Below are 22,184 nucleotides of genomic sequence, written 5' to 3'. Positions count from 1 at the left end.
CCCCTCCCCTCGATCATTTTGGTTAAAGAGAGCCGCTCAACTGAGTAGATCTGCCTAAACCTGCAAAGTGCTTAAGACAAAGGGAGAGCTGCTCTTTCCTTTCAGGAATTGGGGGAAGGGGATAAATTCCAGTTCAACTGCTCTAAACACCCTAGGTCAGAGGAGAGAATACCCTTAGGCAGAACAGTGCAGAAAAGAACATCTGGTCTGGGTGCTGAATGAAGCCAGTCTTTGTTCTTCACATAAGATGATGAACAGCCAAACTCTGGAACGCTATTTCCACCCCCCCCCCTTTCGGGAGCAGCTTCTTATAGATGCATCTGGAAGCCTCCCTGAAGTGAACAGGTCCATGGGGTGAGAGGGGGTGTGGCTGTGGAGAGACTTCTCCATCCAGCGAAGTCCTCCAAAATCCACTTGCTTCTCAGCGAATGTTCATTCTCCGACAGGTTTTCTTTCACCAGCCAGTAAGCAATTGGGTATTGAGCTCTGGGGCAGGTGCAAATAACACCTCTGCAGTCTGGATGTTTTTACACGGCATTTTATTGTGGGGGAGGAACTATTATGCCTGCCTGGTTACAGAAGTGTTGGGAAGGATAGGCAGGCAGGAAGGCAGGGTCACCAACCTATGTTAGGAGGGCACACTTAACTAATGGTCCTGCTGTTAGTCACCCAATCATGGGCACCCTGAATCTCTCTGTTCCTGCCTCCCCTCTCCCCCAATGGGATCAATATGCCTGTCATTTTAAGCCTCACAGGCTCCGGAATGTCATCCCAGGCCCTTCAGGTGCTCCATCCTGCAACTGCTCTTTCAAAAGCTGCAGGAAACCCATGAGCTATTAAACAAGTGTGGTAGGCTGATGGACCCTCTAGATGCTGTTGGACTGCAGCTCCCATCATCTCTGATCATTGGCCGTGTCTGGTTGGGGCTGACAGAAGTCATAGTCCAACTGCTTCTGGAGGGCCAGAGTTTTCCACTAGGGTGCTAAACAGACAAGAGATGCTCTTCCACCATGCCAGTCAAAACTGCTTTTGCTTCTTTTTCCTTTATGCTGGTTATAGGCATTTTAAGGATGCTGGTACTATATTGGTAACGTCACTTATTTGGGGATGCTAGGACTATGCACAAAGCATTACTACTTCATAATTCAGAGTGGTGGCAAGGTCGTGGCTTGTTATTGCAGAAACACTCAGGAATGCTGGCACTATGGTTTCTTAGTAGTGTAGGGTCTTCAGGGGCATTGAAAGGGGCTTCCGCCGGAAGGCTGATTATTTTAAGGTAAGTCAGGAGTGCTGGTGCTGTTTTTCACTGGAGATTCTCATATGCTAATGGGTTACTGGTGGGTGCTTGGAAGCGCTGTCACAGCGATATCCTACTGTAGGGTCTCTCTTGGGACACTGCAGGGAGATTGTTACAGCAGTTTCTCTTGCAAGCACTGAAAAATTGGTTGGCAGCTTCTCCCAGCACTAAGCATGCATGTCAGAGATTGCCACCGCATCACTGTTTGCCCTCTTGTTATTTCTATGGTCATATTATGAGCACAGTATTGTGCATGCTCATTAGCTCCTAAAAGGATCACGCGGCGCTAGGATGTTATTGCGGGGGGTTGCAAGTGCTGAGTCAGTGGAACTAGCTTGTTAATGTCTTACATTCTACTGCTCTGTAAACATCTGTTATTGTAGGCTTGCATATGGTCCTTTTGTTACAGTAGGTTGGCAGAGGAGTTTGTGGGACTTTCCCATAAGTAGATGACGTTTGCATATGGGGGTTCGATATTTGGGGGGGGGGGAGAGTGCTCAGAGTCAGCATTGCACTATTTTGCTTTTGCAGGATCACTGAAGTATTGTGGCTGGTGAGGACTGTAGTTTGTTTTTTTGACCCCAGCCCTCTTTCCACTGATTTTGGAAGTATGAAGTAGGATCTCTCCAGGGGATGCCTGGCTATGAGCCAACAACTTTTCCCCCAGCAGAAGAAAGGGAAAGTGAAGAGGCGAGATCTTGCCTCTGTGTATGGTGGTGGGGAGGAACAATGTAGGACCCAAGGTTATAGTCAGGGAATTAAGCAGAGCTGCAAATAAAGGAAGAGATGACTTCAAGAAGGGTGGCAAAGAAGGGTGGGACTCTGCATTGAATAGGACCCCCCCGCAAATGGAGGATGTGAACCCATTCAAGGGTGTGAATGGTGTGTGTGTGGCACTTACCAGAGATGGCACCAGATGGTGCCACGCTCCTTCCTGAGGGAGACAGCAGCCACTTGAGAAAGACTGTAGGAAATAGGGTGTATGTGTAATAATGCAAACCCCAGTGGTGAGTTGGGAGCAAGGGAAGGCTAATTTAGGAGCGGGGGCAGGCAAGGCTCCCTCTCCGGAGCAGGCCCAGGCTCAGCTCCAGACGGAGGGAGCCATATCTCCAAGGCTATTTGAAATGTGAGAGGAAGTGGGCCACAGGGTAGTGTGGGGAGTCGATGCCCAGCACCTGGCAGATGCCTAGCAGCTTGAGGCAGGCCTCGCGGCGGCTAGAGCTGGCACAAGCCACGTTGCAGTAGGGCTCCTCATACTCGCTGGACACGAGCTCGTCATCGAGCAGGTTGAGGCGGATGACGCCACGCTCATGCAGGGCCTGGAGCGTCTCCAGGCTGGCCGTGGACTTGAGGGCCTGCAGGTGCTGCGACACCAAGCACATCACTCCCACCAGGTGCGTGCGGGGGCGCGAGCGAGCAGGCAGGAGCGGGACCACCCCGCAGGCAACCATGACGGAGGCCAGCATGATGTCTACGCCGTAGATCTCCTGAATCCAATCGCGGAGGTAGAAGCCACCCATGCGGGGGTTGATCTCGATGAGCTTGGGGCCGGACGCGGTCAGCTTGAGCTCCACGTTGAACACGCCGTCGGTGAGGCCGCAGCCTAAGCAGCACTGGTAGGCAGCGCGGATGAGCTGCGCCTCACGGTCAGGGGGCAGGCAGGTGGGCATGCAGGCTGCCGTTTCAGTGAAGTTGGGCACCCGGGTGGGCCCGTTGTCAGAGACAAAAGCCCCCAGCATCCGCCCTTCATACATCACCAGATCCACATCGTGCTCAGTGCCGGAGACATACTCCATCAATAGCATGGCGTTGCCCCAGCCCAGCCCGATGCCCGGGTGGTCTGAGTCATCCTGCAGGTCCCTGGAGATCTTGTCAAAGTGCAGGTGGCACTGCTGTGCATCCTCCACCAGCTTGACCCCCACAGCCCCAGCCCCGTACTCTAGCTTCATGACCCCAGGGAAGCTGATGTGGCTTGCAGCCCGCTCCACATCCGTGTGGCTCTCTAGGTGGCAGCAGGGCACGGCATAGAGCGCTGCCGAGGGCCAGCGAGCCCCCTCTTTGCGACGGCGCAGCAAGTGCAGGTGAGTGCGGCTCTTCTGTTTGGCCACGCGCATGGCTGTCGGGGAGCTGCAGCGCAGGCCCAGCCCTTCACACACCAGTGCCGTCAGGACCATGCAGTCGTCCCAGTAGGAGAGGCAGCCGTCCAGGTGCAAGCCCCGCTCCTGCACAAGCCCCAGCAGCCTCTGGGCATGCTCTTCATCCCTCTTGTGGTCTGTGGTGTCATAATGGATGAAGGTCTGCACCAGCTGGGAGGCAAAGTGGTTGGGGTCGGACTCCACCAGGTGGATCTGGGGATGGGAAAGATCAGAGAGAGCAAGAAAGAAAGAGGGGGTGGGGTGGAGATGGAGAGAGATAGAGAGAGTGGGGTAGGAGAGAGGTAGGAGTGGGAGCAGGGACGGGGAAGAAGGAAGGGCAGACACAGAAGGGCAGAGATGCAGAGAAGATGGGAGAAAAATCAGAGAAGCATCACTACTGACAGTACCAGAGAAGGACAGCTCCTTGGGACCAGGCACGGCCCAACAGCCCCCTGGGAAGTAGGCTCCAATCTATGGGCAGCAACTCCCCATCTTACAGGCATCCCATTTGTGCTCTCGGTGGGACAGTTTCCATTGGAACCCACAGGTTTGGTGGCAGGGGAGGGAGACAGGATCTGATCGTTCTCTACATGCCTGCTTCAGCAACAAGAGAATTTAGAATGAGGAAACATTGTCCTCTAGGTGTAGGAGGAGGAGGTGCTGGGGAAGGAGCCTGGCTAGCAAGAGGGCAGAAACAAAAAGCTGAGCCAGGTGGTTGCATGGGTGTGTGTGTGCAAAAGGGAGCCACTCTTCTGCTCTGCATCTCCACTGTGCCTCCTTAAACTGGATTCAGTTTGCATCAGGGAGGTGCCTCCATTCAGCTCACTGGGCTTTGTGAGCCATAAGCATATCCATTGTGTGCCTTTAAGTCTTACGTTACACCACTTAATATAAATAGCTTAAGTAAATAACTAAACAAACAAATAAGCGGATGGGTAAGGCAGTTTCACCGCTGATGATTTTAGCAGGGACATATAGCAACTCCAGAGACATGGGGACATCCAAGCAGGCTCCCACCACCACCACTTTAAAGTAACTCCAGAGCACAGCCATTTTCCAGGAGAATAAAGCATACAGACTGTCCCATTGTGAAGACCGTAGCTGTTGACATAGACTCTGGTCAACATATTTTGTTCAGGGTTTGAACTGCAAAATGGCAGCAAAACTCCAACAGGGGCAAATTCAACCCTCAGAGGAATAAACTGGCATCAAGGCACTTGGGCTTTTGAAAGAAAAATGGGACTAGTTGCTGCTGGCTAAACCGCCAGCTCTCTCCTCTTACCAATTTAGTTTTCATTTCATTACAACATCATCACCACACCACCCACCCACCCACATACTACCCCCATATCTATTCTGCTTGTCAGTCTCCTGCCTATTCAGAGGGGTCCCATTTGTGGGGCCAAGGTAATCTAGAGGTCCCGGAAACAGGATAACCCAGGACAGTTCATTCTTGAAACTGCATTGTACACCCATGTCCTCCAAAGGAGACAATAACCAGCACAGTTATGTCCCAGCACCAAGAATGGAACAGGGTTTCTCTCCTGAGTTTGGAGAAGCCACAAAACTACAATGTTTAGGAAGGTAAGAATGAAAGTCACTTGGGAGATCTTTAGTTAACAAGTGACTAATAAGTCTAATAAATAATGATACAAGGGATGGGAGAGGCAAAGCAGGGGTATTTTATTGAAAAAGCTCTTTTTATGTATCCCTGCTGCCTCAGCTGTAAGGCTCCCATCCCATTTCCTTTAGCCTGTACCTTTAAACAGCTGCACACTGTGGTGGAGATGCAGTGACAGAAGAAGCTTCAGCCTCTGAAGCTTCCTGGCTGCTATATAGAAGGCCAGGAACAAGGAAGCAAGTGCTGCTTGGCAGTGGGCAGGTCACATCCCACAATGGCCGATTCTGGAGCCAGACTGGGATCTTGGGGATCCAGAACCCGTACAGCAGTCGTGCCTCATGTTTGCTTCCTACCATTTTTAAATGGAGGCAAGATGTGGTTAAGAAAGAAGCAGACCTGGCTACGCCTGAAATCCTCAAGAACTCACTTCCATCCCCAGTGACTCGTCCAACTTAAAACTTGGTTCCAGACTGGGCTGTCCGATGCCCTGCTCGAAGTAATCCTGATAAGATGGCCAGCCTCAAGAATAGCGTGACTGGGGAGCAGCAATGCAGCAAGCAGGCCAGCTCCACTGGCGTAAGTGCATAGCACAATGGTGAGCCCTTTTGATTGGCAGGGGGACTGTGCCTTTCTCCCCTCTCTGTGCTTAGATGGCACCCATAAAGTTTATATTATATGGACTGGGGCTTTAAGGGGGGGTGCTGCTCTAGTTAGTCCATCCTGCAGCCTGTGGGGGGCTGCATGGCTCCGGTTTCCGCATCTTACTTTTAGCCCGTAGTCCCTGGCTGCCTCCCAGACGAACTTTTTGCTGACTCCGCCGGCCCCAATGACCAACACGTGTTTGCCCTCCATCAGGTGGCACTGCGCGCGACGCATCATCGTCTCCACCAGGGGGCGTGCTGCCTCGCCCGCTGGAGCCCCCACCACCCGGCCCATGGACTCGAAGATGGAGCAGGTCTCTAGGCACAGCTGCGAGTTCATCTCCAGGGCCACCAGCTGCAGCACCTGTTCCTCTGAGCTTAGGAGAAAATCCACACCTGGAGAAAGGAGAAGCAAAGGAGGCCCTGTCAATCAAGAACATGTGGCTGAAGATCACTGAACTTCTGGTGAGCTCAACCATTTGCTGAATCCCAAGGGTGAGTTGATGGAACAAATAACCCCACTGAAGTAAGAGCTCCTTCATTATACGTATGAGCAGCCCTGGTAGGATCTGCTTAAAAGGTCCATCTCATCCAGCATCCCATTTCACATGGATTGCCAACCACACGCCTCCCCCCAGGAAACCATCAAGGCAGCAGTACTCTTCTGTCACCCACTAGGGTCTGATACTGAGTATCCCACCCCACTTTCTGAACATGGTGCTTTATACAGGGCCAACAGGACAGAATTATCCTCCAAAATTTTATTTTCTTTTTAATTCCTTCCCAAATAATTCCTAATGTGGAATTTGCACTTTTCACTACTGCTGCACACTCTAAGAAGTCATGCCGCTGCTGCTGTACCTCTCGCCCCGCCTGCCCCATCAGTTCCCTTGCCTGCTGCCAGGCCAAATTTGCAGCAGCTGCTGGCTTTCTTGCCTTAGAGGTTGGCAGCTGGCAGCAACCCCTCATTCCGTAAAGGCTGGAGGATTAGACATTGGGTCAATAGGAAACATCTCTCATTGAAATGAACTATTGGGGCAAATGTGTCATAAAGACAGAAAAGGAATGAAAGAGAAGAAAACTCAAAGGTGCACTAAGAACAATGGGTTAATCCAAGTATGGGGAACCTGTGGTCCTCCAGATGTTGTTAGACTCCAACTCCCATTAGCCCCAGCCAGAATGGTCAAGGGGCAAGAAATAATAAATAAAATAAGCAAGGGGAGAAGAGTGTGCATGCAGCTTTTGTACACCTGCAGGCCACTGCCATCAGGCAGTGAGTGAGAGAGAGAGGATGAAAAAGTTTTGCACAGTACACGTCATACAGTGGGAAATAAATCTAAATGAGAATTAATGGTTTCTGATAAGCTGGTCAATGAGATCAAAGTGCAACTAATGAGTGGCAACTGGGTTTGTAATTTTTTTCTGTTTTGTTTAAGGAAGAATGATTGCCATAGGAACCTGTTGCTCAAGAATTTTATTGAGGCAAAGAGTTCACAGAAGGCATTACAGCAGAAGTTTCCACAATAGCAACTCAGGCTCCACCACTGAGCTGCAGAAACTTAAGGGATTGGTTCTTGCACTACCAGAAACATACACTGAAGATCATGGGGAATCATTACTTAAGACAGTTTCATGTCCACATCAGAGGCCGGAACAAAAAGGTGTATGCAACTCTGGGGTTGTGGGATTTCAGGGTCCCAACCTGCCACTGGTTCTAAAGGAGGAATTCAGCACCACACTTTGCCAATCATTCTGCCAGTGCAAGGATTTCTGAACACAAGGGCTTGGCAAGGACTTCCCCATAGCTGATTAAAATTGAGTTTTGCTTGCTGGTGCATAGCTAAGTGCAGTTGCTTCGCACTGCCATCCCACAGATAATGGAGACGGCTTGAGGAACGCTGATAGCCTCATGCTATTCTGGACATTGAAAGTGCAGGGCCCCACAGTGTCTTAGAAGCAGCCTCCGTAATGACTTGACAGGGTAACTCACCAATGATGTCGGTTTGTGCTCGGCGACCACCTCGTTGCTCAACTGACAGGCCAGCTTCCATGTCCATGAAGGCCTTCATGGCTGCTTCAGCCTTCTGCTTTATCTGGGCATGAATGGCTGCAATCTGTGCCTCATCCTTTAGTCCCCACTGATGCAGGCTGCTCTCCAAAGTCTGGGGCACTGTGGCCTGGTGCTTCAGGGGCTTATCTGCCCGGCCCACACCACACACTACCTGAAAGAGAACCAAAAAATGCATGCAGTCTCTCTGGGCTACTGTCATTCAAGCATCCGTTCCTCCAGTTAGTCTTAACATCTCCATACCAACAGTCCAAATTGGAACTGCTCCACCTTCTTCTGTTCATACAGTGGGTTATGGTTGTGTGCATGCAAGGTGTCTGAATTATGATTTCTGGAGTCTTTCCAGGTAAAGGTTAGAGATTGTGGGTGGGACAGCTGATAAAATAAACTAGCCTGGTTCCAAACAAGAAATTATTTTGGAGTCAAAAGATCACCCAGATCTACAAATACCAATCAGTGTTTGTGTGTCTTCCCCACAAAACAGTTTAAAACTGGGCAAAGCCACTTATTTCCTTGCCATCAACCAACAATTTGTTCTCCTGAAAGCAGATAAGAGGAATGGACTACAGGGCTACAATTTTTCTGCCAGTGAGGATTCCTTGGGCTTTCTTCCCCCAATCTGTAGTGGAGCTCTGGGCTTTGGTTACCTTGCTCAGTAGAGGCTGGTCTTTTCGGGATCTGCAGACAACAGCACATATTCGGACTGCTAGATTGGGCCCTGGAGATGAATTGTCTGGAATTGGAGATGTGGGAGAGGGAGGGAGAGGGAGATAGAATATATCAGAGAGGCAAACTGATAGGAGTGGGGCATGTGGAGGGGAGTGAAAAGAAGGGGTGCCTCCAGACTCATCATTTTGCAGGACAGATTCAAGTGGATGCTGGAACTTTAGCCTTGCATGTTTACAAGGTACCAAAGGGCTCTATTGGCTTAGCACAACAAAAGCTCTTTTTAAAGAATTATTTTCTGTGGTTTGGAAAGTGACAGCAAAATGCGGTGAAGTGTGGGATAAATAAATGACCGTTGGAAAGACATGTAAATACCCCCAAAAGCCAATCAGGGATGAATGCAGGACCAATTGCCCTTGATGTATAAAGGTAAAGGGACCCCTGACCATTAGGTCCAGTCGCGGACAACTGGGGTTGCGGCGCTCATCTCACTTTACTGGCCGAGGGAGCCGGCATACAGCTTCCAGGTCATGTGGCCAGCATGACTAAGCCGCTTCTGGCGAACCAGAGCAGCACACGGAAACGCCATTTACTTTCCCGCCAGAGCAGTACCTATTTATCTACTTGTACTTTGATGTGCTTTCGAACTGCTAGGTTGGCAGGAGGAGGGACTGAACAACGGGAGCTCACCCCGTCGCGGGGATTCGAACTGCCAACCTTCTGATCGGCAAGCCCTAGGCTCTGTGGTTTAACCCACAGCGCCACCCGCGTCCCAACCCTTGATGTATAACCACCCCATAAACAACTCAGAACACTTGTCAATAAAGGCCAGATGTAATCAAACCTCTGCATAAGCTTTGTGCAAGCAAACTGGGATGAATGTTCAGTAAACAGGTCGTCAGAAGAGGCCCAAAGTCTGGAGTACAATCAACAATACAACATGATCCTGGAGGATTATCAGATTCCAACATGGTAGCCTCCACAACCTACCCATGCCATCTTTTGCCCACTTTGACCCCTTTAGGAAATAGTTGGTGCAAGGCAACTCAAGTGCTCTTGAGTGGGCAAGAGATGACATGAAGCACAGTCAATGGGAGAGACTCACTTATGGAGTAAACTATCATAATCATGGGCGCTAATTTGGAGGACAGTTCATTATGTGGACCGACCTCAGTGAGAAGGGATGAAAATATATCCCTTACATGGAGAGCCGTTCGTGTCAGGAGGGCCAGGCCGGACCACATGAGCAGTGGGAATGAAGGCCTCCAGCAAAATGCTCTCTTCCTCTTCCAGGGTCTCCAGCAGCGTGAGAACAGCTTGAAGGACGCATCCCTGTTCTGACTTAGCATGGAATGACACAGCTTGGGCTCCGTTCCAGCGCCAGCCTGATGGCTTTACCACCACCTATAGGAAGCACAATAGAGACAACACTTAGGCTCAGAGGGTTATCTTGGCTCAAACTCCAGGAGTGAGGAACCTGAGGCCCTCCACATGTTGCTTTACTGCAAGTTGCACCTACCCTGACCACTGGCCATGCTAGTTGGGGCTGATGGGAGGGCCATCAGTTGGCCACCCCTGCCCCATAGTTTGCCTATCCAGCTGTCCTGGATACAAGAAGTGCACTGCTCTTGCTGTATAATAACGCACCTTTCCAAGCCTCCCTTTTGTAGCTTTCCATCTCAGGTTCAGGGCTCCTCACCTGGCCGTAGGACTCCATGGCGCCACTCTGCAGGAAGGCTGCTATTTCCTCCTGCAGCAGGTTGTCTTGCCCCTCACGGCCGCTCAGCTCCACCATGCGGACACGCTGCTCCTCTGTCACACTTCGCAGAGGCAGCGGGCGCTTGAAAGTGAAGGCCAGGGTGGGGGGCACAGCCACACATGCCTGCTGGTCCATCAGCTGGCGAGTCAGGAGTTTGTCCTCCAGCAGGCGAGCTAGCTCTCCTGAGCCCCCCGTGGGGCAATCGAGGTCTCGGGCTAGTTCTGCCGCCGACTGGCCCTGCACCTTGCAGGGCCCAAAGCAGCCAGTGAAGTAGGTGACACGGCGCGGGGGTGCAAACTCTTCCAGGGTTGTGCGGCCGCCAAGTTCAAAGGTCACGGCCTTGAAGACCAGCAAGGACGACTCTCCCGGGTGGGATTCTGATGGTGCCTTTGAGAGCCAGGCTGGCGACAGGCACAGCAGCATGTTACCTGGGGAGGAGAAGGCAGAGAGCAAACCCAGCCCATGAGCGTGTGCAAGATAAGACTCATACAGCAGAGAAACGTGCCCTGAGCTGGACCAGGGTGGCAAAAAATGTCTCCCCTGCTCAAGGTTCTGGGTGGGGTTGCCAAAATGCGGCAGCCTGCGCGACAGTCGCGTCAGAGTAATCAGCAGCAGCAGCTGGGAGACTTGGCGCCTTACATGCTCTCGGTGCAGTCAACACCCTGATTATCTGCCCCGACAACTGCCTTTGAGCCAACTAAGCAGGACTATATCTTATTGTGGCTCTCTGGAAAGTGTTACTCTGTCACGCTTTCCCATAAGTCACCAATGAATGGAGAGATTGAACAGGGGAAAGGAAATGGAATCATCTGTTGTGACATCATTAGCACCTCTTCTACATTTCCTCCCCATCAGTAGCCAGTGGCACTAATGCTCCATTTATATCACATTAGCAAAACTGGGTCTGTTCATAATGCCAGTGTTTTTAGGGCTTACCGAGATGACAAGACAAATTTTACCCTCTAGAATAGGCCTGGGGGAACCAGTGGCTCTCCAAATGTTGCTGAACTACAACGCTCATCACCTCTGTTAGCAATGCAGGCAGGGAGTGATGGGATTTGAAGTCCCAACAACCCTCTGGAGGGCCACAGAGGTTGTCTAGCCCTGCTCTAGAACCACAGACTTGACAGGGAACTTGGACGACTTCTAGTGCACCCCACTGCAGAGTCTGCAGTGCAAGATGCAATTACAGCATCCCTGGCCGATGGCTGTCCGGCCTCTGCTTAAATACCTGCAGTGAAGAAAGAGCCCACCATCTCATAAGACAAGTCTGCTCCGCTGTCCCGACAGCTTTTACTGCATCAGGACATGTCTCCTAATGCTTAGCTGAAATCTGCTTCCTTGCAATTTCCACCCTCTGGAGCAACAGAGAACCAGTCTACTCCATCTTCTGTGTGATAGCCCTCCAGGTATTTGAAAACTGCTATCATGTCTCCCCTTAATCTTCTCCAGGCGAAATACACCCAGCCTTCTCAACCAGCCTTCACCATTCTGGTCACCCTCTTTGGAACACAACCCAGTTTTAATCTTTAATGGATTTTAATCTTTGAGGGGTTGCTCCACTGTCCAAAACTAGTCAGTAATGCGGTATTCAATCCAAAGTTGAGGAGGGGAGCATGCCCAAAATATAGAAGATATATTATATATATATATATATATATATATATATATATATATATATATATATATATAGAAGATATCTTTAGATGAGACAAAACTTTCAACTATAAATGCATTACTTTACAAAGTTGAAGGCTATTATATGTATATGCTTCTCTGTTTTGGTTTCTCATTTTATGCTTCAATGGCTATCTGAAACTAAAGCCACACCCTTTTGTTTACCTCCAATTCAATGGCAACAGATGGAAGGGTGAGGCATTTCCTTTGACCCACAGAAAAGATATTCATCATGCAAAGTAAAAGTAAACTAAGAGAAACTCTTTACCATCACACTCTACCTTACTGAGATAATATGTGTGTGTTAACCCATAGCACTGGGAGCCAGGAGAAGGACTTCGTATCTTCTAAGGCAGCTATACCTGGATCCAAGCTGTCAGATTATCAGTTTTGTTTCATTAAGACAGAGCTTCAAAATCCTCCAGTTTTGTAACCAAATTCTCATACTCTGGCGGCGGCGAGGCCAAGAGGAGAAAACCTTTCCTCACACAGCAGCACTATAACCCACTTCACCTCCAAAGAAGTGCCTTGCAGTAACGCAGCTGCTCCATCCTTCAGAAATGTCTCACCTCGGGCAGCAGTGACCTGAGGCATATCCACTGTCCCTCATACCTAATCTAATTTAAAGGGATGCAGAGTTCTTAACTCTTAGGCCGCATTCACACCATACATTTGAAGCATTTTGATGCCACATTAATCAGAAACGGCTTCCCCGAAAGAATTCTGGGAGCTGTAGTTTGTTAAGGCTTCTGAGAGGAGAACCCGTTCCCCTCCCAAAGCTACAATGGCAGAGTTCACTGTGAAGAGGGATCTATAGTTTAACAACTCTGGGAATTGTAGCTCTGGGAGGGGAGTGGGGCATCCTGACAACCCTCAGCACCCTTAGCCAGGCATGGCCAAACTTGGCCCGCCAGCTCTTTTGGGACTACAACTCCCATCATCCCTAGCTAACAGGACCAGTGGTCAGGGATGATGGGAACTGTAGTCCCAAAACAGCTAGAGGGCCAAGTTTGGCCATGCCTGCGGGCCTTAGCAAATGACACCTCCCACAATTCTTTGGGGGAAGCAAGCCATGACTATTTAAAGTGGTATCATAGCGCTTTAAATGTAAGGTGTGAATGTGGCCTTAGGGAAACTTTGCCCTTTTCCACTTCAGTTCGCCAGCAGCACTGTGAGAGGCATGCAGCCCTCACTTTACCTCTAAACTGCACTGGCACCCAGTGGAGTACAGGGTCAGATTTAAGGTGCTGGTTTTGACCTTTAAAGCCCTTCACAGCCTAGGACCCTCGTACCTACAGGACCGCCTCTCCTGATATGCCACACGGAGGACCTTAAGGTCCATAAATAGCAACACCCTAGAGGTCCCAGGCCCTAAGGAAGTCAGATTAGCCTCAAACAGAGCCAGGGCCTTTTAAACACTGGCTCCGACCTGGTGGAACGCTCTGTCTCATGAGACCAGGGCCCCGCGGGATCTGATTTCTTTCCACAGGGCATGTAAGACAGAGTTGTTCCGCCTGGCCTTTGGCTTGGAATCAGCTTGATCCCCTCCCCCTCTTTCCTTTTTCCTTCTGTGATGGAACTCCTATTTGGGGACTTCCCTGGCTTTTTTCTAGCCCATGTAGGACCAGTCTGGATAGTTGGCCTTGGTGAAGATTTGATGCTTTCTTCCCCGAACGGTTTTTTGATTTGAGTTTCTACTGAAATGAGGCTGCACTTTAATGTTGTATTTTAATCTTACTTTTAAGTTGTATTTTAATCAATTGTTTTATACCTGGTGTTAGCCGCCCTGAGCCCTGTCTTGGCTGGGAAGGGTAGGGTATAAATATTATTATTATTATTATTATTATTATTATTATTATTATTATTATTATGGAAGACAGGAAGTAGCTTTATACCAAGCCTGGCCACTGTTGCATCTAACTCAACATTGTCACTACACTGACTGGAAACAGCTCTTTAGGATTCAGACAGGGGACATTCCCAGCCCTACCTGAAGATGCTGGGGATTCAGTGTGGGTTCTGGGATCATGCAAAGCAGATGCTCTAGCCACTGAGATACAGCCTTCTAAAGGGCAGTTCCTACTCTCCAGTCTCCCAAACTGATCACGTGGAACCTCAGGATTCCCAATAGTTGCAGGAAGGGAGCTGTGTGTATGTTCAGCATTTGTAGAATCTCTACAGTCAGCCTAACACAGAGAGGCTGAATGAGCACAGCACATGTAACCCTACTTTCTTTGTACATGCACTGTAGTCTGTCAGAAGACCTAAACAGAGGGGTGGGGTGGGGGAAAACCCTTTCCTCATACTCTGCTGCTGTAGGGAAGCAGCACATGCAGAACCCTCCCCTAACTGTTGGGGCAACAACTGCACTAGAGAAGGAAAAAGCTATTCCCACCCGTGTCACACTCTTACGCTTGAGATTCACTAGCCATGTTGGGAACTGCTATTTTAGCTGGTACCAAAATAAGCGGCTACGCTGGGCAAATCTAATTCTCAATGTACATGTGTCGGACAGCACAGAAGACCTTGTCTTTGTACAGAGGTCACCACGTTCCCGTACCATGACAATACTTGCAGAATCGAACCACACAGAATTAAGACACACAGGGAGGAGTGGAGGTAAAGTAGGAAGGAGCCCCTCTCATCACTATGGAGGGCTCTGGACATCAAGCTGGACTGCAGGACTAGAGGTCTTTCAGGTGCAGACCTTTCCACTATTAAGACTCATTTCCTTGCCACCTTAGCAGTGCCCCGTTCCCTAGAAACTTTTGCATCTGTTTCTTTGCAGATAGATGGTTGAAAGCTACTAGGTCACGGAAGCCACTCTTGTATCTGTCAGCTGGGAAAGAGAACTGAATAATTTCAATTCTACAAATGCTCATAGGTTGGGCTAGTTATTATCTCTAGGAAACCACAGCACTTTCAGAACATGAAAAGGGGGGGGGGTATTTGGATACGCCCTGCTATAAACCACACCTTTAATTTTCCCTGCAGCTGGGAGCTGTCCAGTTGGATTCAAAATAAAGGTTACATTTTGAACAATCTCTCTCTCTCTCTCTCTCTCTCACACACACACACACACACACGGGGGGGGGGGATTCTAGTTAAACAACAACATAAAAATAAGATGGAAGTCTTAATTGCAAGCAGATTGTGTGCATTTTAGAGGCTGGATTTCCATGCCCTGAACACAGAAATGGGACCTGATCCTTTCCCAGAACCCAATGCCGCATGTGTATTCTGCCATTGAGAATCCGGCACTTTTAAAGTGTGAATTAGCCCTCGGAATCCCAGCAGAAATGCTGCCAGAGCATTCACTGATCAGAACAAAGAGCCCTATGGGAGGCTGATGGGTGGAGGGATTGTGCCTTGGTGTGGGAGGTTGGAGAGTTGACCTTCTGGTTTATTCCAGCCCTGTTCTTCTATATGCACTTTAGCCAGTGGGAAATCTGAGCAGCTCAGCTGCCACGAGAGCTCTGGTTACCACCAGCCCGTCTCGGCCTCTGAGAAGAGACGGGAAGAATGCCAGGAATACAGCGCAGCAGCTGCCCAAGAGAGTCTCTAAGAAGCATGCACAGCCAGATAGCTTGGTTGAGACAGGATTGCAGCTAGAGACAGCATTCTGATGAATTTGAGGCACTGGGTTTGTAATGAAGTGGTCTGTTACAATGTACTTGTAAATACAATACAGTGGTACCTCAGGTTAAGAACTTAATTCGTTCTGGAGGTCTGTTCTTAACCTGAAACTGTTCTTAACCTGAGGTACAACTTTAGCTAATGGGGCCTCCCGCTGCCGCCGCGCCACCACCGCATGATTTCTGTTCTCATCCTGAAGCAAAGTTCTTAACCCAAGGTACTATTTCTGGGTTAGCGGAGTCTGTAACCTGAAGCGTCTGTAACCTGAAGCGTCTGTAACCTGAGGTACCACTGTAATTATACTGCTGGCTCGGATATACAAATCAAAATTTGTCATGATTAAATCCGATTTCACTGGGTTGGGGGAAAAGATCCAGTCCAGTGCACATGTCACTTCAATAAGGCTGAGAGAGCAATAGTTTGTTTTTATCTATCAAGTTGCCGTTTGTTTGTACAGTGGTACCTTGGGTTAAGAACTTAATTCGTTCTGGAGGTCCGTTCTTAACTTGAAACTGTTCTTAACCTGAGGTACCACTTTAGCTAATGGGGCCTCAAGCTGCCGCAGTGCCACCGCCACACGATTTCTGTTCTCATCCTGAAGCAAAGTTCTTAACCCGAGGTACTATTTCTGGGTTAGCGGAGTCTGTAACCTGAAGCGTCTGTAACCCGAGGTACCACTGTATAGGAACTGTGATAGCAAATTCGCCATCTTCTGGAACTGCCTCTATGCTGAGCATAGTGTTGACTTGTTTTTAACAGGGCTTTTGCATGCCACTGATCAAAAAGTCAGCTTCCATTACTTTTTTTCACAATGGAACAGCTGCACCGTTTCCTCAGGCGTAGGTAACCCATAATCCAGTCCTTCCAGCCTACAGTTTGGTAATGGCCTCTATAGATTGTGCTCTAACCATTTCTTTCTCTATGGTCCATCTCCCCTCTCTAGGAACCCACTCTATCAGTTTAATCAACCCTCCCTTTCCCAAATGGTGCTGCCTTTATACCCATTTATTTTATTTTCCACCCTAAATTGCAATTGAGGAGGGGGAAGGCAATCATGACTGGAGATGCAGCCAGGGGAGGAGGAAAGAATATTTAACCATTTCCCCACATGCCATAGTTCCAAATAAAATTGAAGCTTGGGAAACGGGAACTGATCCCTCGGCTGCAGAATGTTATTTGCACCTGTATAAACTGTGGTTGAAACAAGACAATTTTGGCAACGTTAAGGTGTTATTATATAGATAAGTCTTTGTATAATCATGTTCTTTATTTCTACAGTTAGGTATAAACAGTAGTTTTATTTATTAATATGTATTAAATTAATTAATTCCATGAATGCTAATGATGTGATTACATGTAAAGTGTAATGACACCAGAGCTTGACTATTAGTCCCCAACCTTATGTGAAGTGTGAGAGCTACCAGGATGAACATAAAACTTGATGGGTGGGCCAGGGCGGGGGGGAGAGTGATAAGACTTTGCAATGGTTCTCACAGCTGTTTCCGTGGCAAGAGACAACAGGCTCTGCATAGTAACCATGTCACTTTGTTGCAGCATGTCACTTTGTTGCAGCAAGAACCATGTCACTTTGTTGCAGCAAGAATCAGGCCAATTTTAAAAGTTCAAAAGGAATATGAGCGAATAATCACTTTCTATATATTTCTTTTGTTCCACCGTTTTGAAACTGCTCTAAAAGTTTTCAAAACTGCTATAAAACTTGCTTACCAGTGGCAGAATTGTGACAAGTGTACATACATACAAATGGAGATCTCAAACAACTACCTTCATCCTTTTGAAAAATACTACTGCCTGTCTTCCTGATAATGTATTGCGTCTCTTCCATTTTCTTTGCCTTGCTTTTAAAGACTCCTTTTCATCAGTGTGTGGGTTGTGTGTACGTGTGTGTATGCAAACAACACTTTCCAGACCTCAGTATGCTTCTGGTGAAATAGGCAGTATTGAACAAAAGGTTGTGACATATTAAAACTGTAACCCTTTATTATAGATGGCAGTTGGCAGCATTAGGTTGGGTACAAATAATATACTGTTGATTTATATGGCTTGAGTCCGCAGTCTGAGCCAAACTAGATACGACAAGAGATCCACTGGTATTTCATTCGGATGTCTCCCTGAACTATTAAGAAAGTCTATTTTTAAAGCAAAAACATTTCCCTTCCTTGTCTTAACTTGCTATACTCCATTGTTTGAGACTATTTCCTTCTAGCCAGCTCATATGCTGCAAGTGAGCCACAGTGGAAAAGGGACAGAACTTATTGATGGGAGGAAGCAAAGTTTAGCTCCTGTTATGTATTTAATTTTTTTAAATAAAAAACCCCACTTCTGTCCCTTTTAACCAGAGCACTGCAATCAAATGAATAAAATACAGTGGTACCTCGCTAGACGAATGCCTCGCTAGACGAAAAACTCGCTAGACGAAAGGCATTCGCTAGCGGAAGGCTGACTCACAAGACGAATTTTCCTATGGGCTTGCCTCACAAGACGAAAAAATTTCGCGATCCCCCCCCCCCGTCAAACCGCTCTTCCCCTGTTGGTGCTTCGCAAGACGAAATTTTCGCTAGACGACAGCACTCGCAGAATGAATTAATTTCGTCTTGCGAGGCACCACTGTACATACAACTGTGACCTGCGACAAAATGCTGCAGTGTGAAGTGCTGCTGTTCAGTGTTCCAGCCAGCCAGCCAGGCCTTCTTTCAAGCTCCTCCATTCCATGGTTCCTCATTCTGGTTTTCCACCCTATCCACACCCAGACACTCAGAAGGGTTACTGAGCACATGGAGTCCTCACTGGGCTGACTGCATTTTTTGTCCCCTTAGGGTTTCCTCCCCTGAAGTTTCTCTTTCTATTTCAGCAAACCTTGGGCTTGCTCTGAGCATGCTGACACTCCCTTCTTATATCTCTGTAGTCCTATTTCAGCTACATAGTCAACACCCCAGTTCACTATTTGCCAGCTGGCCTGTCACAATCATTGGGACCTAAAGTACCTTCATAATGTAGCCGGTCAGTTTGAACCAATGTACAGTTTTGAGGGAATAATTGTGTTAAACACATGCAACTTTTCCATAATAAATTGACAAAACATGAAGAATTAAGCAGGTATATTGTGCAAAACTGGTTTGAAGTTCACATCATGATAATTGTTTCATAATATTTGAGCTGGCAATATATCGTGAATCACAATGTGTTTAAGGGCTAGGTGATAGCTGGTTTTCAATGTTGCAATAACTCACCAGCTAAATGTTATCGGTGGCTAAACCTCACAATATCACCAGCTAAACCTCATAGTACCACCAGCTAAATGTTGCAATCTACCACTATGTCTGAAATAAGGATTGAACTACTGTATACAGAGGCGAACAGGACAGCCTCATAACAGCAAAAAAATAAAAAATAAAATAAAATAAATGGCGGCAGTAGCAGTGGCAGCCTGCAAGGCCTTACAGCAGCAGCAGAAACAGCAGCGGACTGCAAGGCCTTGTGGTGGTGATAGTGAAGGCACTAGCGGCAGTGGACTGTGAGGACTTGAGGAAGTGATGGGAGGCAGTGGCAGTAATGGTGGCAGCCTGTAAGGCCTTGCGGTGATGACAGGAGGTGGCAGCCTATGAGGCCTCATGGCAGTGACGGAAAGTAGTGGCAGTAATGGCACTGGCCTGTGAGGCCTCGCAGTGGCGACAGCATTTGGCAGCAGCAGCAGAGGTGGCCTGCAGGGACTCACGGCAGTGATAGGTGACAACGGCAGTAGCGGCATCCTGTGACGCCTTACAGCAGCAATGGGAGATGGTGACAATAGTAGTGGCAGCCTGCAGGGCCTCGTAGTGACACAAGCAGTAGGGTTTGCAAGGTCTCACCATGGTGGCAAGAAGTGGTGGCGGCCTGCAAGTCCTTCTGGCAGTAGTGGGAGGTGGTGGCAGAAGCTGTGGCAGCCTGCCTCAGCAAGGCCTTGCAGTCCACCTCTGCTTCTGCAGTCTCCTGCCACCACCACATGGGCTTGCAAGCTGCTGCTACTGCCACCGCCATAACAAGGCCTCACAGGCTGCTGCCACTTCTGCCACCCCCTGCCCACAGTCATAGTGTGGCTTCACAGGTTGCTGATTATTGTGCCCCTGCTGTGAGGAGGATGCTGCTCCCCCCCCCCGTTGTTTATTCTGCCACTTAGCAGGCCTGCTGGTAGTCCCGGATTATTTGTATTCAATATGACTCATTGCCGTACTTTGGATTGTCCTGAATACCACCATTTGGTAGCCAAGCCCCAAACCAAAAGTGTCATTTGAATGCATTTTGGCTTGCCTGCTGCTGAAAGTGACCATGAGGTGATTGATAATATCATCATTTATCAGTTTTAGACCCATTAAGTAGTAGCAGTTGCCAGGACATTGTCCTGTTCGCCTCTGTGTAATTCCTTATTTCAGATATCATGATATATCAATATATCACGGTGTTTAGCTGGTGATATATTGCAATATTGAAAACCAGTTATCGCCCAGCCCTAGCAGGTATAGACAACTGCTTGCTGTGACAAAAGTTAATTCCAGGTGCCTTCAGCTGGCATGCAGGTAAGTGAAGCGATCCAGTGAGTTAAAAGTTCTTGAAGATGAAATTTAAGCTAAAAGAAAAAAAAATCAACCCCAAAGGAAGTGGATAAATTCAGTTGCAGACACCAGCTGGGGTGGAACTCTGTATGGTAACTCAAAACGGTAAACAGCTCTGGTTCAATACAATTCAAGCTGCACAGCTTCTGTTTCAGAAACAAAATAGTAGTAAGTATCCCAGCCAGCAGCCAGTCAAGACTTGAGGATTCAAGCAACCTCTTCAGGTAGCCCCTCGCAGATAGCTTCCCCCCAATTTGGAGTTTAATTGCTCCTGGTTACCAAAGATAATGACATTTAGCTCCCTTCCCTTAAGGAGAATGTACAAAAAATGGGGTGTGACTCACCAGAGTGACCTTCAAATGTGCTAAATGGTGTCACCTTGGGTGACCATCTCCACTGGATTTTAAGGGCCTGTGTGGCAAGGAAGCAAAAAGGCAGCACCTTCTCTCCTTCCCTCTGCAGATTTCCTGGTTTGCCTCTAGAGGAAAGCACTGCTCAGTTCCTCTACTGAGGAGAAAGGGAATAAGGCTAGTTGCCTCTTACTGGCAAGATGCTTCAGTGGGAGGCAAAGCTTTGGAAATTCATTGACTGCTTGTGGGAGTTTTAACCTAGTGGTCCTGCTGGGTGAGGTGAGGTGGGACACCACTGGACTCATCAGTACTTCACCAGCCATGAGTAAATGGTAAGGATGAGTGAGTCACCCAGCAGGGCCAAGGCAAAGAGACGACCTAAGGCTTTTGGCTATGGCATTAGGATGGAACTCACCAGGACACTGGTTGCCACCTTCCAGAAGCACAGACAAGTATGAAGTGGGAGAGCCCAAGACACAGATGGTTATGTCTGATGGTCCAAACCCTGGGAAAGAAAAGAAATGAATTGGTGACCTGATCCTCATACTAAATCTGGGAATCCTAATGTCCCAGCTCCATGAACTCCACATGCTGGAATTTGAAGATAGAATCATGGTAATTAACTCTGCTCTCTTATCACAGCCCATATCCCAGAGTCATTCTGCAAATGGATTCAGATGAAGCACTGAGGTGGAAACGGTGACGATGCCACCATGTGATCCATCTCTCACATTTACCATTAGTGCGGACGCTCTGACACATTCCAGGTTAAAGGAGAGAAAGGGCAGCCTTCCAGCCAAAGAAGGACTCACCTGTTCGAGGCTCTTTGGTGTGGTCAATTGTCTCTGGGAGCCCCTCCTGCTGCAAGGTGCACTGCAGCAGGTCATAGTAGTAAGCCGTCCAGGCCCGGGCCTGTGCATCCTCAGGGCTGATCTTGCAGTCCAGAGGCACATCCCGGCGCCAGGCACAGCGCAAGGGGCTCAGGGGTGGTAGAAACCCCTGTTCTGCCCAATCCAGTTCCTTGGGAGTTGGAGGTGGCTCAGTGTGGATCTGGTCCAGAGACAGCTACAGAAAGAGAAAGGCAAAGGGTTGGGAAATAGGCCTGGAAAAGGAGAAGGAACTTAGCTGCAGCATAGATCTCACCAAAGGAATGGGGAGAAGATCATTCCTGCCAGTAGCCAGTGGAGAACATCGCTCTTTTTCCAGGCATTTGGCTAGTTAAACTATCTATGGCAGTGATGGCCAAACTCGGCCCTCCAGCTGTTTTGGGACTACAATTCCCATCATCCCTGACCACTGGTCCTGTTAGCTAGGGATGATGGGAGTTGTAGTCCCAAAACAGCTGGAGGGCCAAGTTTGGCCATCACTGATCTATGGTCTTTTAAACTGTGGGGGGTTATTGTTTCTATTTGCTATTATGTTACTTTTTATATATATTGTAAACTGCCCTGTGATCCACAGATGAAGGGTGGTATAGACATTTTAACAACAATAATGCCCAAGGGTCTGTTGCTGCAGTGTGGCACTGGCTGGTTGAGTAGCTGATCCTCAGTGTCATGGAGGACTAAAGAGGCTGGGAACCCACGGGAGAACTGAAGAATTTTCACATAGAAAGGGAAGATGGTACTAGCTAAGTTCTGATGTCGCCCAGACTACACCTAACAGGTTTTTCTCTTCATGTTGTTTAGTCACTACAAAAATAAACGTGTCTCAATGACAGACAAAAA

General features: G+C 48.4%; 1 protein-coding gene across 4 annotated transcripts in view; it reads right to left on the bottom strand.

The window, feature by feature from the left end:
• Window positions 1-522: 522 nt before the first annotated feature.
• Window positions 523-22,184, bottom strand: part of CARNS1 (carnosine synthase 1) — a 33,359-nt gene continuing 11,697 nt past the window's right edge. For 3 of the 4 annotated variants that reach the window (XM_033159203.1, XM_033159209.1, XM_033159216.1), the window contains exons 3-10: window positions 21,270-21,522; window positions 20,873-20,962; window positions 10,128-10,615; window positions 9,631-9,832; window positions 8,410-8,495; window positions 7,685-7,916; window positions 5,819-6,090; window positions 2,283-3,645 (exon numbers count right to left, since the gene is read on the bottom strand). In XM_033159203.1, coding sequence (XP_033015094.1) covers window positions 2,413-3,645; window positions 5,819-6,090; window positions 7,685-7,916; window positions 8,410-8,495; window positions 9,631-9,832; window positions 10,128-10,615; window positions 20,873-20,962; window positions 21,270-21,522 — 2,856 coding nt within the window. In that variant the 3' untranslated portion in view covers window positions 2,283-2,412. Of the gene's footprint in view, window positions 3,646-5,818; window positions 6,091-7,684; window positions 7,917-8,409; window positions 8,496-9,630; window positions 9,833-10,127; window positions 10,616-20,872; window positions 20,963-21,269; window positions 21,523-22,184 lie in introns of all 4 variants that reach the window. The other variant, XM_033159224.1, reaches the window with a different exon arrangement.

The sequence above is a fragment of the Lacerta agilis genome, chromosome 1, assembly GCF_009819535.1.
Source record: "Lacerta agilis isolate rLacAgi1 chromosome 1, rLacAgi1.pri, whole genome shotgun sequence".
Classification (NCBI taxonomy): Eukaryota; Metazoa; Chordata; class Lepidosauria; order Squamata; family Lacertidae; genus Lacerta; species Lacerta agilis.
Note: the sequence above shows the minus strand (reverse complement) of the source record. Positions and strands in the feature narration are given on the sequence as shown.